Raw genomic sequence first — 13,797 nt, 5'->3', positions numbered from 1 at the left:
TTTATTTTATTTAGTTAGTTATTTTTGTGTTATTTGCTTTTTCCTTCCTTATTCTTCTCGAAAGGTGTGGAAACATTTTAAAAAAGAAAAGGGGAACGTGGTAATAAACGCGTAGACGAGAAGGAAACGGGGAGTCTCTCTTTCTCTCTCTTCCTCTACCTGTGTGTGTCTGTGTACAAGAGTGAGAAGAGAATATTATTTAAAAAAGGAAAGAGGAAAGAAGAATAAAAAAAGGAACTACGAATAAAAAAAAAGAACAATAAATAAATAAATAATTAATTAAAATGATTAGTGGAACTGCAGGAGCTTCGCTTGCTCGCTGCACAAGTCGCATTCGTGCGCCATTAGATCACTTAATTATGTCTCCCTCTGACCGTGATCAAGTCACTACTTCGATCCGCACAACAGATGCTGCTATAGTCACTTGGTATATGCCATTAGCGAATCTGCAGCCACTCCTGCACAGACGTTATGAGGCCGAACAGTTTGGAGAATTGATTTCATCCCCAATAGACACAACAGACAATAAAACTTCTTCTTCAACTAAATCAAGCACTTCATCATCATCATCTGCTGCTTCTGCAGAGAATGTGGATGGTGGGGCTGTTCCACTGGGTCTTGTAACCCTCATTGCTGGAAATAACTACCCAACGAAACAAACACTCCTGGAACGCTATTTTGATCCCGCACCGCACCCCACACTCAGTCTCCGCATTGCTGTTATTGACCGTATTCACTGGCAGCGTACCGCCTGGTTAGCACAATCTATCTGCCGCAGTATTTGTTGGGGTCGTTTACCGCAGCGTATCTTTTCTATTAATCTCGATTGGCGCAGTGATGTCTCGATTACGGCCAAGTTTGATTCCGACACTGGGCGCTACGCCACCGACGGCTACACCTTACGTGTGCCCGCACTTGACTTTTGTCTTTCTCTGCAAGACACCGGCGGTTCTCCGCTGGATCGCCACAGTCCAGCAGTGGCGGGATTTCGCGATAATGAGAGTGCGCTGCATCGTTTGGCCCTCGCACGTGAAGTGAACATGGCGGGACTTGGCGGTGCGGTCTACCGTCAGCCGTTGTGGTCCACGCCATCGCTGCCAAACACGGCGGAAGTGCGGGTGTTTGAGCCGGGGGAACTCTTCACACGTTGTTTTGGCGCAAACCCGCCAGTGGAGACGCCGGTAGCGGCGTGGTTACTGCAGAGTGTGGAGGAAACACTACTGTACGCGGTGGAGGGAGAAGTAGAGGATGAGAATGATCCAAATAGTGCCACTACATACGGAGATCGATCGCTAACGGAGCGGGTGCAGAAGAAGGCGATGAATCGCTACAATGGATTCCGTGATGAGGTGCGGGGGAAGGTGTATGCCGATATAGACGGTAAGGAACTCCCACGATGATAATAACAAGACAAGGAAGAAGAAGAGAGAGGTGTGAAGACAAGACCGTAGAGAGAGAGAGAGAAACTATATATATATATATATAGAGAGAGAGAGAGAGAGCGATTGGGAAAATAAATAAAAAAAGAGAGTGAGGGATTTGATTGGGTGGGAGCACTGCAAAATAGGAAGGAAGGGTACGAGAAGGAAAACAAAAAAAAAGAGGTGTGATCGTGTCCTTGTGTAATGAGGAGTGTTTTTTGTAGTTGTGCCTATACTTCTTATTTCTTTATTTTCTTTAGTTTATCACATACACTACTGCAATTGATGCATCTGTGACGATCCGAAAAAAAAAACAGAAACACATGCGTATAAGATTATCTGAAATAGGATGTGACAGAATGCTGTTGTTGATGCCTTTTTTTTTACTCTGTTTTTAGTATTATTCTGCTTTATTGTGGTCTGCGATATTATCATCATTGTAATGGTATTTATTCTTGTCATTATAAATAAATTATGTCTCTTTTCTTTTTTCTTTCTTTTTTTCTATTATTATTATTATTATTATTATTATTATTATTATTATTATTATTATTATTATTATTATTTAGCGTGAATCTCCCTTTTTCGGGAAATTGAACTGCATTCCACAGTGTGGTACAGTTCATCCTCTGAACAGCTAAACCCACAAAGTACTCACAGAGAAAGATATATATAAATAAATATATAATTAAAAACGGACTATACCGCTCATGACAGCATCCCACAAACAAATTGTTGGAAAATATGAGTTGGGCAAAGTTCTCGCCGCCGGTGAATTTGATTGCCGAACTCGTCTCTGTACACATATTGTAACTGGAGCCCAGTACGTTGTACGCATTTATGATAAAGGTGTGTTATCTGAAGCACAATGGATGTGGAATCGTATTCGTGATGCTATTCATGTAATGCGTACTCTTCCAAAACATGAGAATATAATTGAAACCGCTGAGTGTTTTGAAACTCAATCTTTATTATATATTCTTATGCAGTATTTTGCCCCAATGCATTTGACCAAACTCTATACAAGTGAAACTTCTACCGGGCAAAGGGTTTCATTTCCTTTAGAGAAAACTAAACATTATTATGCTCAAGTAGTGCGTGGTTTAGTGCATATGCATGAACGCAATGTAGTACACCTTGGAATAGCTCCTGATCATATAATGGTAAATGATCGTGATCAAGTAAAAATTGGTTATCTCGTATCATGTATGTACTTTACTAAAGGTAAACCTTGTAGAGCAATTCGTGGTACTACTCACACTGTAGCACCAGAAGTACTGCGCAATGAAGGATATGATCCATATCTTGCAGATGCCTGGTCAATGGGAGTTCTACTATACTTTATGCTTCATCATGGTCGATACCCACATGATGGGGCAAATACTACAAAGAATATTATGTACAATCGTATTAGACCACCCGATCCAAGTCTTCCACCAGAAGCGAGAGAACTCATTACATGGCTTATGCATCCCATTCCCTCACGTCGCCTACGCGTTGAACAAATCTTAACTCATCCCTTTTTCTTGAGGGATTATGGTGATACATCTACGCTTGAGAAGAATAGTGTTAGCGTTAGTGGAATGTCTGTAGCAGAGACCGATTATAGTCTTGATCCCGCTACAGGTGAACGTACAGTAAATATTCGAGTTCCATATGGTCTTAGTAGGCAAGAGGAAGCGGCGTATATTATTCAACACACCTATCGTGCCTATCGTGCCAGAAAAGTACGAGAACTTGAAAGAGCAGATGATTATATGCGAAATCGTTTATCCACAAGTACTGCAGGAAGTGGGGAACGGTTATCTTCTGCAGCAAAAAGTTTTGGTCGCTCGTTGCCATCCCTTTTGAAAATAGATGATGTTTCATTTCTAGACGACCGAGGACAAGGTGGTAAATTAAATGAATCACAACAACAACGAATTTCTAGGGTTACCCAGCTCACACCCGAGTTACCACATTTTGAGGAACCCAATATGGATGAACTTGGAACAGATGAGGGATTGGCCGAACCCGATAGTCCCAACGCACTCGGCTGTCACAAATCTGTTGTTTTGTTTAATAATACGCCAGAAGAGGGAAATTCCCCAAAGCATGCAGCAGTGCAGCGGGGACCACGACGATCAGCTGTACGCTTTTCACTTCCTTCTCGTTCTCTGCGGGGTGAAGGGGGAATCGGAGAAATGGGAATATCAGGCATTGGCGGTAGTAAGATCGGCGATGGAAAAGGCGATGAAACAGGAGGGAAGAGTAAGAGAGGATCACAGCTACGATTAGACCCACACGCGTGTCCAAATGATAACTCCGTTATTAACGCTTTCGAGTTTGGAACACATATTAAGGTTGATGCCACACGGCCGTGTCCATTGTGCAATCGACTTCCCATGCAACGAGTGTGTGGACGTGAGCCGTACAATAAAACGTCCTATGTCTACCGAAAAGGAGAATTCACTCTACGTGATGATGATGATGATGGTCTCTGATTCCTTTTTTTTTTTTTTTGTTGTTTCTATACACTCTCGAGAAAAAAAAAAATGAGAAAGGACCATTAAGGAAAGAGAAGAATAGGATCGGATATCATTTTAAGTGGAGATGATAGTTTTTCTCGTGCTTTTTTTTTTTTAATGTATAGTTGAAAGTTAATTGAGAATGTAACATTTTGCATTTTGCAACTGACAAAACAAAAAGGAAGAAGAAGAAAAAGTTCATGACAGAAAGTACTTTTTTTCTCTTATATATGGAATATAAAAGTGAGGAAAAAAAGAATAAATAGGTTTCATACTAGGTAAGGATTTCACAATATTATTATATATATATATATGTGTGTGTGTGTGTTTGTGTCTCATGTTTCTTATTTTTTTTCTCCTCTGTTGTTTTTGTTTTTCCTATTTTGCCGTAGTGCAGTCTATGAGCACCTCTGGGAATCTATACAAAGGTGAGACATAACAGAAAAAATCAAAAAAAAAGAAAGGAGGGCGTGGGACTTCATTAGCTCTTGCTGCTCTTGTTGTTATCAGCAAGAGAAGTAGAGTGTAAATAGATAGATAGATAGAAACAAAAATAGGTTAAAGAGGACATTTCGGAGAAATAACTGAAAGGAGTGAAAGTAATTTCTGCAATATGGGTTTCCGTCTCTCATTTGGTCTCACATTATTATTTATGTTGTGTGATCTCACTCTCTTGAGTGTCCGCGTTAGTGTTAACAGTGGTACTACCGTATATGTACTATTAGCCGTACATGAGGCTGTACTGCTCACTCTCGCTTTTCTTTTTGGCTCATTTATTGTCCATACACGATGGGTATTGGTAGGACCTCTTAGCGATGCTACACGCTTATTACGGGTAGTAACACCGCTATGGTTTCTGCGTATTATTCTTACCTTGTTACCCAATTTGTACAGAATTGTAATATTGCCACAACGTCGTGCGTGGTCAGATGCGGGGTATGGTGTTCTTTTTATTCTTAATATTGTTTTTTTCATAACCTTTAGTATGGCATTGCTGCACGCTATTTGTTTCCTTAGTGAAAAAACACTATACACCCCGTATTACCAAAACTATCCATCACGAATTCCTCCATCTGCTATAGCTGCTGGTGTTGGTAGTGGTAGCTATGCTGGTGCTTCGGAGTATAACTGCAATCCATTAGAACGTCGTAATTACGATGATGCGGCATCTCATCCGTGTGATGTTTCTTCTCTGGCTGGAATGCGTACAAGTCATATTTCTGATCGACAGCGTTCTTATGTTGCCACAACGCAGGATAGACGGCGAGTTCGATACTAGTGTGTTAAGACAAGAGGAAAAAAAGAATCTGGGAATAATCAGAAAGGTAGAGAATGGATTCCGCCTATAAAGGGAAGGAGGTGTTCAGTATAGCTAGTGAGTTTCCTCTATTCGAAAAGGTATAATTTTTGGTGTTTTTTTTTTTTTTTTGCTTTTCTTTCCACTTTTTTTTATTATTTTCTAGTCTCTTCTATCGGTGATTTGTTACCAAGATTTTTTTTTCCTTTAATGTGTGTACACATCTAATTGTCTCTTATTTTATTTATTTATTTATTTATTTATTTATTTATTTATTCTTTTTTCTCTTGCAATCATTCCTTATTTTCTGTGATAATATGTAATGTATAGATTTAACGCCAAAAAGCGAGACTCAGGAAGCAGCAGCTGCCACTCATACAATATAAATATATATCCAGTGGTAGTAGCATCGTTAACCTATTAGTGAAACCCATACGCATTTTGAAAGTAATATAAACCCTACCTTAAAACAAAAAAAAAAGAACCATTAATCTTCACTAGCAAATGTCCGCTGATAACACTAATAATAATAATAATAATAGTCCTGTTATCCTCATCTTTGGCTACGGCTCTATTCTCTGGAAACAGGAGTTCGCCTACACGAACAGCTATCCCTGCTTCATCACCGGCTATCGGCGGGTGTTCTATCAGGGCAGCAGCGACCACCGCGGGGTGCCGGGGCGGCCGGGGCGAGTCGTCACACTTCTCCCCAGCGACGACCCGCAGGCCACCGTCGCCGGCGTCGCGTATGAACTGCCAGACGATCCGGCCGAGCGGGACAAAATACTCGCCAAATTGGACTACCGGGAGCGGGGCGGGTACTCGCGGGTGGAGGTGATTCCATACAATTTATACTCCCGGGAGCCGCTGAAGATCGCGGCGCAGGCTGTCTGTCTGTGTTATATGGCCACAGAGGACAATAGTGAGTATTTGGGCCCAGACACAGAGGAGAATATTGCGGCCCAGATACTGGAATGCGCCGGTGCTAGTGGACCGAATTCGGAGTATCTCTTTAAACTCGCCCAGGCACTTCGTGATCTGGATGAGACAGACCCCCATGTATTTGCTATTGAGGAAGCCGCAAGAAAACTAAAGGGGGATTAAAGAGTGAAAGAGAAAGAGAGACGAAAAGGAAAAAAACAAAAAAAAAAACTTTTTTTTGTAAAAAAAAAATGGAACAAAGGTAATCATAAGAATATGTGGATATACCTTGACATGCATCTTCCTGTACATGTGTATATATATATATATATATATATGTTGTATGCGCGTGTGTGTGTGTGTCTACCGTTATGTTCCTTGATTCTCTTAATGTTAATTATCCAATTACTCACCGTACCCTCTTTCGTATATATACTTGTAGATATATATACCGATAAATATTACTGGACAGAGTATTCAGAGTGTATCACGTAACTTTTGTATATATACATATGTATTTGTATAATGAAGAAGTGTACTTGAGCGCACACGCACAAATATACTCGGAGTATAATACATTTATACACAGACGTCCAAGAACACAAGCAAAGAACAACATACGCGTGTAGATATATATGTTTACGTGTATACTTTTTCTTCCCTTTACTCCACCCCCATCTCATCTCCTGGTCAGACGGCGGCTGAGATAAATTGTCGTTTTATTATTATTATTATTATTATTATTATTATTATTATTATTATTATTGGCATAACTGCCATTATTACTTTTTTCCCCCTTAATGTGTTTAATCTCATTTTTTCACCTTAGAAAAAATATATATACTTTGTCATTGAGATTGATATGTCATTTGTTTTGCTTGTTGTTCTTTTTTTTTGCTTTTGACAAAAGAATATATACATATATATATGAATTTCTTCAATGTATTCTTTACTGTTATTATTATCATCATTCGTTGATTTCCATTATTTATATGTATTCAATCGTTTCGGCTATTCATCGTATCAACTTTTTATTGTCCTTCTTTTTTTTGGTTTGTTCTTATCTCTCTTGTTAATATGGACTCCCGTTAGAAAGAGTGGGACACGATGATGACACCACAGACAACGAATGAGACGGACGACGGAATTGAGTTGCGGCAGAAACAATTTCATCTCGCCCTCTTCCGTCTCCGTCTGTTACTCGCATTAGATGAAAAGCGCCAAACCGCCAAGTTGGAAAAAATAAAAAAAGAAAAAGAAGAAGAAGAAGAAAAAAAAAAGAAAGAAGAAAAGGTAGTGGAAGTATTCTCACCAGTGAGAATAAAGAATGTATCCTTGCATCGACAGAAGGATGGATCAGCGGTGGCATTCACACACATCGGTTCACTCCGTTCGGTTGAGTTAGATGAGGAGACTGAGGTGTATCAGCAGGAATGGAGTGATGAACGGAAAACTAATAATAATAATAATAATAATAATAATAATAATAATAATAATAATAATAATAATAATAATAATAATAATAATAATAATAATAATAACGAAGGAGACTCTGATATTCCTCCGGTGATTTCACTTCCTTTGTTATTGTGGCCAATCCCAACACGTCAAGAACGACTAGAAGCGCTGGAAAAGAAACGACAGCAAAGACGTAAACAAGGCGAACATCGTGTTAGTCCTACTACCAATACTAAGACTGATACTATTGTCAAAACTGTCAATTCTACTGATGCTGGAAATAAGAATGGTCAGGAAGTAGAAAGTAATGATACTTCCTCTCTTACTATGACGGCTGATCGCAGTGATAGGTGTAGTTCTCAGGATACATATGCAACATCTAATGCTTCTCATGATGATGTTTACATTCATGAATTAGCACGGGAGTATGGTTCAAATTCTACCCTTACTACGGCAACCACCGCACATTTTCGTCAACTTTCTGCATCTATTAGTGTTTCCGGAGGACGTCGAGGAGGAAGTTCGTTAAGTCCTAGTCGAACAGAACCTATTGTGACTGCTCTTTTATCTACTGAGAGTACAGTGGCGAACACACAGACAGAGTTTGACCAAATTGGTGCAGGTGAAGCGGAACCGTATACATCGTACCTCTTTTCACCATTTGTAAAGGTTTTGGAATTAAACACTCTTGCTTCTTCTATTACCGATAATAATGATAGTTGTACTGGTAGAAATGGAGGAAAAGATGGGTGTACGTGTATACGTTTCTCTCCAGAAGAAAATTGCTATCTTATTGGTACACAGAAAGGAGGATTGTGGTTTATACAAATAGAAACACAGGGAGGTACTACTCCTACCAATGTTAATAGTAATACTAATACTGATACTACTCCTATTACTACTCCTACTGCTACTACTACTACTACTACTACTACTACTATTAGTAGCATTCGTAATAATACTAGTACAAAACCCTTAATGCTTCAAGGTCATAGTGCTGCTATTATGGATATTGCATTCAATAATGCGGGAAATTTTTTTGCTTCAGCAGGTGCAGATGCCTGCGTTATTTTATGGAATAAACGAACCCGACTAAAGGTACGTCGCATTAATACAGAAGGTGGTGTACCCGCTAGTGTACATTTTATGCCAAAAAATAATAATTATCTTCTTGTTTCACTCCCACAGCAACATCTTATTCGTTTATATAATACTTCTACAGGTCTTCCTGTAACACGAAAGGGTGTAGTAACACGTGTTGAAGTAACCGTAGTGGCAATAGAACCTTGTGCTGATCCATTTTTTTTTGTTGGAGATGTAAATGGTGTAATTACCATGTGGAGATATCGTGTAACTAGCAGTGATACTACTAATGCCCTACCACCGGTTATCATGGAAGAAACAAAGGGAGTAATACAATCATCACCTCGGTATGAAGCAAATAGTGGACGACATGTAGATCCTATGCGAAATTTAGGACAACAACTAAAACAATTGCATCGACAGCATCATCATTATCATTATCATTATCATCATCATCCACAACAAGAACAGCAGCAGCAACAGCAGACAACTCCCATTATGGTAGAAAGTCAACCACATTTTGTAAAAGTGGGAAGTTTAACTCTAGAAAAGGGTATCTCAGTGGGAACAATTGTGGTAAGTTCTATGAATCATCGCCAATTTCGTTGCCTTTTACATGCTCAGCGTGTTGCTCAAGAATTATCTGAGAAAAGTGGAATTAAGAAATGGGGATCAGCTTCCTTTACAGGAACGAGGCAACATAATAATTTTCAAGTAGAAACTAGAAATTCGGATACTGCAAACTCTGTGCGGGTAGCATGTAGTTTAATGTTGTTAGTCTCATTTCCCTGTGATCGTTTAGCAATGGTTTGTGTACAACCAGGTAAGTCTACTCTACGTGAATATAAACTTGTACCCATGTTAGTAATAAATGGGGCATGTCGTATCCGTCAATTATCGGCAGGAACTGCCTTTTGTGTTGATAATACACGATCTCCTACAGTTTCCTGTACTTGTGAAGAAGGTTTTGTACATATTATTACATGTAATACGGCACCTTCTGTTTCAGTAGGAGATGAAAGAAAAAAGAAAAAAACTTTTCAAGATTCTACTCCAACATTATGGAGTATAATAACAACTTTACCAGTTCCTTCTGGTGGTATTCCGTGTAGTCTTGCTTGGTCACCGGATATGCAGTTTTTAGTGGCGGTAACTGAAGAAGGTACTCTTTATCAGTGGCAACGTGTTAACCCTTTACAGGGACAACAACAACAACAACGTTATCCTCATGAACATGACGTTGGTAGAGGTCAAACAGATGTGAATAATCGTGACTTTAATGATTTTATGACGACTCCACGACCGTTAGATGAAGTAGATGAATGGCGTATTTACTTTAAGCGGGAAAAGGAGCGACAGATGCGTCGCTACCGTACAGAAAGACGAACCGCCAACCCTGCAACCTCTGGCGGTGACGGTAGTGGCGATTCTTTAAGTGGTTCTGATGTTTGGTGGTCAAACCCTGATGAGGATTCAATACCTCGAAGTTCTGGTACAGGGTGATTTTTGTTTCTTTGTTTGTTTTTCCCCCTTCAAGTTGCTGTTAATTTTCTTGCTATTTGGATATTTCCTTCCTTTTGATTGATTTTTTTTTTTTTGCTTTGTGATTCTTTTTTTTTTTCCTCGTTCCCTTCGTTTCATTTGATTTCTAATGTTGTGGTCACAATTTCTGCTCTCCATCTACGTTTTCTTCTTTTTTTTCCTTTGTTACTACTTTGGCGTTGTCGTAGTTGTTGTTATTTTCGTCGTTTTCTTGAAGCGTCGAAACGAAAAGAGAAACTAGGAGGGGGGAAGACATAAAGAAAATAAAGGATGTTAGGAACAACTCGGGTTTGTCGCAATACATTCCTTACACGATCGGTGGCAGCTGCACCTATTACGGCGATTCGTACTGGTCCAAAATGGTGGTCTGAACCAGAACGTATGGTAAGACATAAAGTCATGTACTTCACACTTGGAATTGATCAACTTCCACTGCGCCGCACAGCTGTTATTCAGAAAGATTTGCATCGATTCCACATGTGTAAACCACCGATGCGGGTAGGAGACACTACGGGATACAAGCGTTCCCGAGCGGCACAACTTACGACGTGGTATAGACGAATTCAATATCAGGAGTATCATCTACAGCATCTTTTTACACGTCATGTATGGGGATTGTTGCGGACTTACCCTGGCAACACCACGAAAATACAGGGCAAGGCGGATGACGGCTATGTTGGGTACGATTCCGTTCCTTATCACCGTTACAATCGTTCCCCACTACCTTTCCCAGCCCGTGAGATTTACGAGCGAAGGAAGTAGTAGCGAGAAGATCTTTCTATCTTTTTTCTTTTTGTTTGAGAAGAATAAAACAAGGCGACGCGAGGGAGGCAAGCGAATAAGCGCCAGAATTGTGGAAACCCCGTCTGCCCCGCCCTCTTTTTTCTTTTTTTTGTTGTTTGTTTTCTTGCTGTTCTATTTACTTTGACTTTTTTTGTTTTTCCTTTGCGCCCCCCAACCGAAGCCGCCGAACGCAGGCGGGCAAACGAAAAAAAATCGTTCCCCTTCTCCCTTTTTTTTTTTCTGCCTGGTTTCGCTCGCCTTTTCTTTTTTTGCCCGGCGTTCCCCTTCCCGGGCGGCAGCTTCGCTCGGCGCCGAAGCCCCAAACCGTGGGGAAACCCCCGCGGCGGTCTTTTCTTTTCGCCCGCCTCCTGGGGCCGTTGGGGGAAGGAACCGAAGTTGGGAGAAATCCCCGAGACCCGCGCCCTTCTCCCCAGCCGCACCCTCGAAGAGGACGGAGAATAATCTAAACCTTTCTTCCCGCTTAATAAATAACACAAAATAGAAGAAACAAAAGTAATATAATAATTTTCTGTAATAACCAATATTTTCCCCAAGAAAACAGCTGCTTCCCAATATTTTTTCCCTCTACCATTATTTTCCTAAGAAATAAAACAGAATGGACGAAATGGAAGTGCTGGGAAGCCCCTTTAACCCGCCTCCCGCTCTCCCCATCGCAAATTCCACCCTTCGCTACTTCCAGCTTCTTGACGGTTTGCCCTCTAGACATCCCATCCGCTGGATCGCCCTCTGAAGCCAAGCAATTCCAAGTAGCAAGCATACCGTGCGAACGTAAAACTCTGTCTACGGCGCCAACCTCCGCAAACAACGCCTCTGAATGGGTGTTTCCTTTTTGCATAATATGCATCACCGTTTTGTTTCCAACGCGAATACCCAAGGGACCTGTCAAATGCGTTTTAAAACCACGCAACGCTAGATGAACGGCGTGCGCTCCTGCTTGGGACATCGTTTGGGGTGAGCGTTTCCAAGCCCCATCCGCGGCCAAAACTTTCCCCTTACCCTTGGACAACGAAGCCCCGATCCGTACATGGAGGCGTTTGTCAACAGCGCTGCGGTGGTTGGCAACCCCTGCGGTGGGTGAACCGGTTTGTTTGCCAACAGTGTGTTGAGCCAATTTTGCCCAATGGCCCTTCCACTGGGTGATGAATTTGCTGGGCCTTGGGGCCGTGATAAACCCCGATTAAAACGCGACAATCGTCTACGTACAATTTTCGAGAAAAATAATAAGGGAAAAGGGATTCGTTCCTGACCCCTCCTGCGCAAATCATGCGGAAAGCTGCGCTCTCCAATTCTTCAGCCGTCGTCGTTTCTATTGACGTTGCTTCTTGCGACCCTTTCATTGCCTTTGGCTTAAAGGCACGGTATTTTCCTTATGGTTGAAATGCACCCCGATGAAACCGCATTCCTTTGTTTTCAACTTCTGCCCCCAATAGTGGCTCCATAGCTTTGCATGTTATGCATGATATGGCGTCCCCAAGATTATACGCTTCCGTGTGCTTCACTTATTCTGATGTTCTCTTTCCAAAAGTGTATTTTTAACCCTTTGGGCGCCGCTCGCTGTGGCAATGCCAATTCCGGATCGCCGGCCAAAACTCTTGCAATAGTATTTAACATCTCAGGACTACATTTATAACCCATGGGAGGCGAGTGAATTCCACTAATTCTCCTGATTCCGTGCGGCAACGGAAACTTGCGCTTATCTCAACTGTTCAGGCCAACTGGAAAAAAGGATGCTTTTAAATCAAATAATGTTGCTGTTTCATCGTAAACCGCATCCAGGTAATGGGAAATGTGTCCCAAAGGCACATCGGCCTCATAATCATCCTTGGCATTATTTTCTCTTGGCCACGCAATAAAACGTCTTCTTTGTCCGGAGGGTTTGCCCTCCACCACCGTAATAGGAACTAACCATCCTGTAGTTGGATGAGATGAAGCTGTACAAATAATTCCTGCTTCCTTCAGGCGCTTTGTGTCAGCGTTGTTAATTCGTAAATTAGACTCCCGTGAACTGGCGTGTAACTCAGGTTTCTGCAATAGTGTGCCACACCTCTTCCCACACCCTTCTTGCCTTGTTATTCAAACGCTCCCTAACCCATTTGGTGGGCAACGTTCCCACGTCAATGTGTTGCAACGGTAATTGTTCTTCTTCTTTTGTGGCCACTCTGGTGCGGTGCGAACGTCGCAGCATATTGTGTCCCTTAAATGGTGCACAAAAACCTTGTTTTACAGGTTCTGGTATGGCCCATTTTTCTTTTGCCCATTTTTCCAAATCCCCACATCAATGAAGTCAGTTGCACTGACTTGTTTATGGTTGTGGCCCAATGGCCGAGATATCGTACCGCGCTTCGTGGGAGTTTCAGGGGATCTGCATGTTTCCCCAGCTGCGTAAGCAGTCGTGGATCGAGATCGTGTTAGAACACTGCTGCCTGCGCAAGTGCTCCTCTCTTTATGGAGCGAGCTGCCATTCCATACGGGCGAAGGATATTTTCCATGTCTTTCGTAGTTAGCGTCGTTAACTTTTCGTCGCCCTTCATTCCTTTTAGGAATGCCTTGATCTTTCGCGCACCACCTCCTCCAGTTACCAAGTACCTCGGTACCTTCTGCGGATCGTTGCTTCCGGGGCCGAATATCGTTTTTTGGCTTAAAAGTCTATCGTTGCAATTGCACCCGGCACGTAGAGCTGTAATGCCCGATACGACCACATCTGAAACAGTGTGCCTTGCTGAGTGGTGGAGCCGACTGTTTCTTACGAAACTTCATAGCTGCT

General features: G+C 41.6%; 6 protein-coding genes across 6 annotated transcripts; all 6 read left to right on the top strand.

Moving 5' to 3' along the window:
- Positions 1 to 284: 284 nt before the first annotated feature.
- On the top strand, positions 285 to 1,400 carry LSM04_005632 (uncharacterized protein; the record flags this gene model as incomplete). Its single annotated transcript, XM_067331934.1, has 1 exon — positions 285 to 1,400. One exon carries the CDS (start codon positions 285 to 287, stop codon positions 1,398 to 1,400), a length of 1,116 nt encoding a protein of 371 aa, XP_067194193.1.
- Positions 1,401 to 2,131: 731 nt separating this feature from the next.
- On the top strand, positions 2,132 to 3,904 carry LSM04_004390 (Protein kinase domain; the record flags this gene model as incomplete). The annotated part of the gene is made up of 1 exon (XM_067331933.1): positions 2,132 to 3,904. The coding sequence occupies one exon, from the start codon at positions 2,132 to 2,134 to the stop codon at positions 3,902 to 3,904; it is 1,773 nt and encodes a 590-aa protein (XP_067194184.1).
- Positions 3,905 to 4,541: 637 nt separating this feature from the next.
- Positions 4,542 to 5,207, top strand: LSM04_004030 (uncharacterized protein; the record flags this gene model as incomplete). Its single annotated transcript, XM_067331932.1, has 1 exon — positions 4,542 to 5,207. The coding sequence occupies one exon, from the start codon at positions 4,542 to 4,544 to the stop codon at positions 5,205 to 5,207; it is 666 nt and encodes a 221-aa protein (XP_067194180.1).
- Positions 5,208 to 5,729: 522 nt separating this feature from the next.
- Positions 5,730 to 6,329, top strand: LSM04_006060 (Glutathione-specific gamma-glutamylcyclotransferase; the record flags this gene model as incomplete). Its single annotated transcript, XM_067331931.1, has 1 exon — positions 5,730 to 6,329. One exon carries the CDS (start codon positions 5,730 to 5,732, stop codon positions 6,327 to 6,329), a length of 600 nt encoding a protein of 199 aa, XP_067194200.1.
- A 924-nt stretch (positions 6,330 to 7,253) lies between these two features.
- LSM04_004834 (WD40 repeat) lies at positions 7,254 to 10,190 on the top strand (the record flags this gene model as incomplete). Its single annotated transcript, XM_067331930.1, has 1 exon — positions 7,254 to 10,190. The coding sequence occupies one exon, from the start codon at positions 7,254 to 7,256 to the stop codon at positions 10,188 to 10,190; it is 2,937 nt and encodes a 978-aa protein (XP_067194190.1).
- Positions 10,191 to 10,499: 309 nt separating this feature from the next.
- Positions 10,500 to 10,991, top strand: LSM04_002976 (uncharacterized protein; the record flags this gene model as incomplete). The annotated part of the gene is made up of 1 exon (XM_067331929.1): positions 10,500 to 10,991. The coding sequence occupies one exon, from the start codon at positions 10,500 to 10,502 to the stop codon at positions 10,989 to 10,991; it is 492 nt and encodes a 163-aa protein (XP_067194171.1).
- Between the last annotated feature and the right edge of the window lie 2,806 nt (positions 10,992 to 13,797).

This window comes from Trypanosoma melophagium (genome assembly GCF_022059095.1).
Source record: "Trypanosoma melophagium isolate St. Kilda chromosome Unknown ctg13segment0, whole genome shotgun sequence".
Taxonomy (NCBI): domain Eukaryota; phylum Euglenozoa; class Kinetoplastea; order Trypanosomatida; family Trypanosomatidae; genus Trypanosoma; species Trypanosoma melophagium.
The sequence above is the reverse complement of the archived record's forward strand: the minus strand, read 5'-3'. Positions and strand labels throughout refer to the sequence as shown.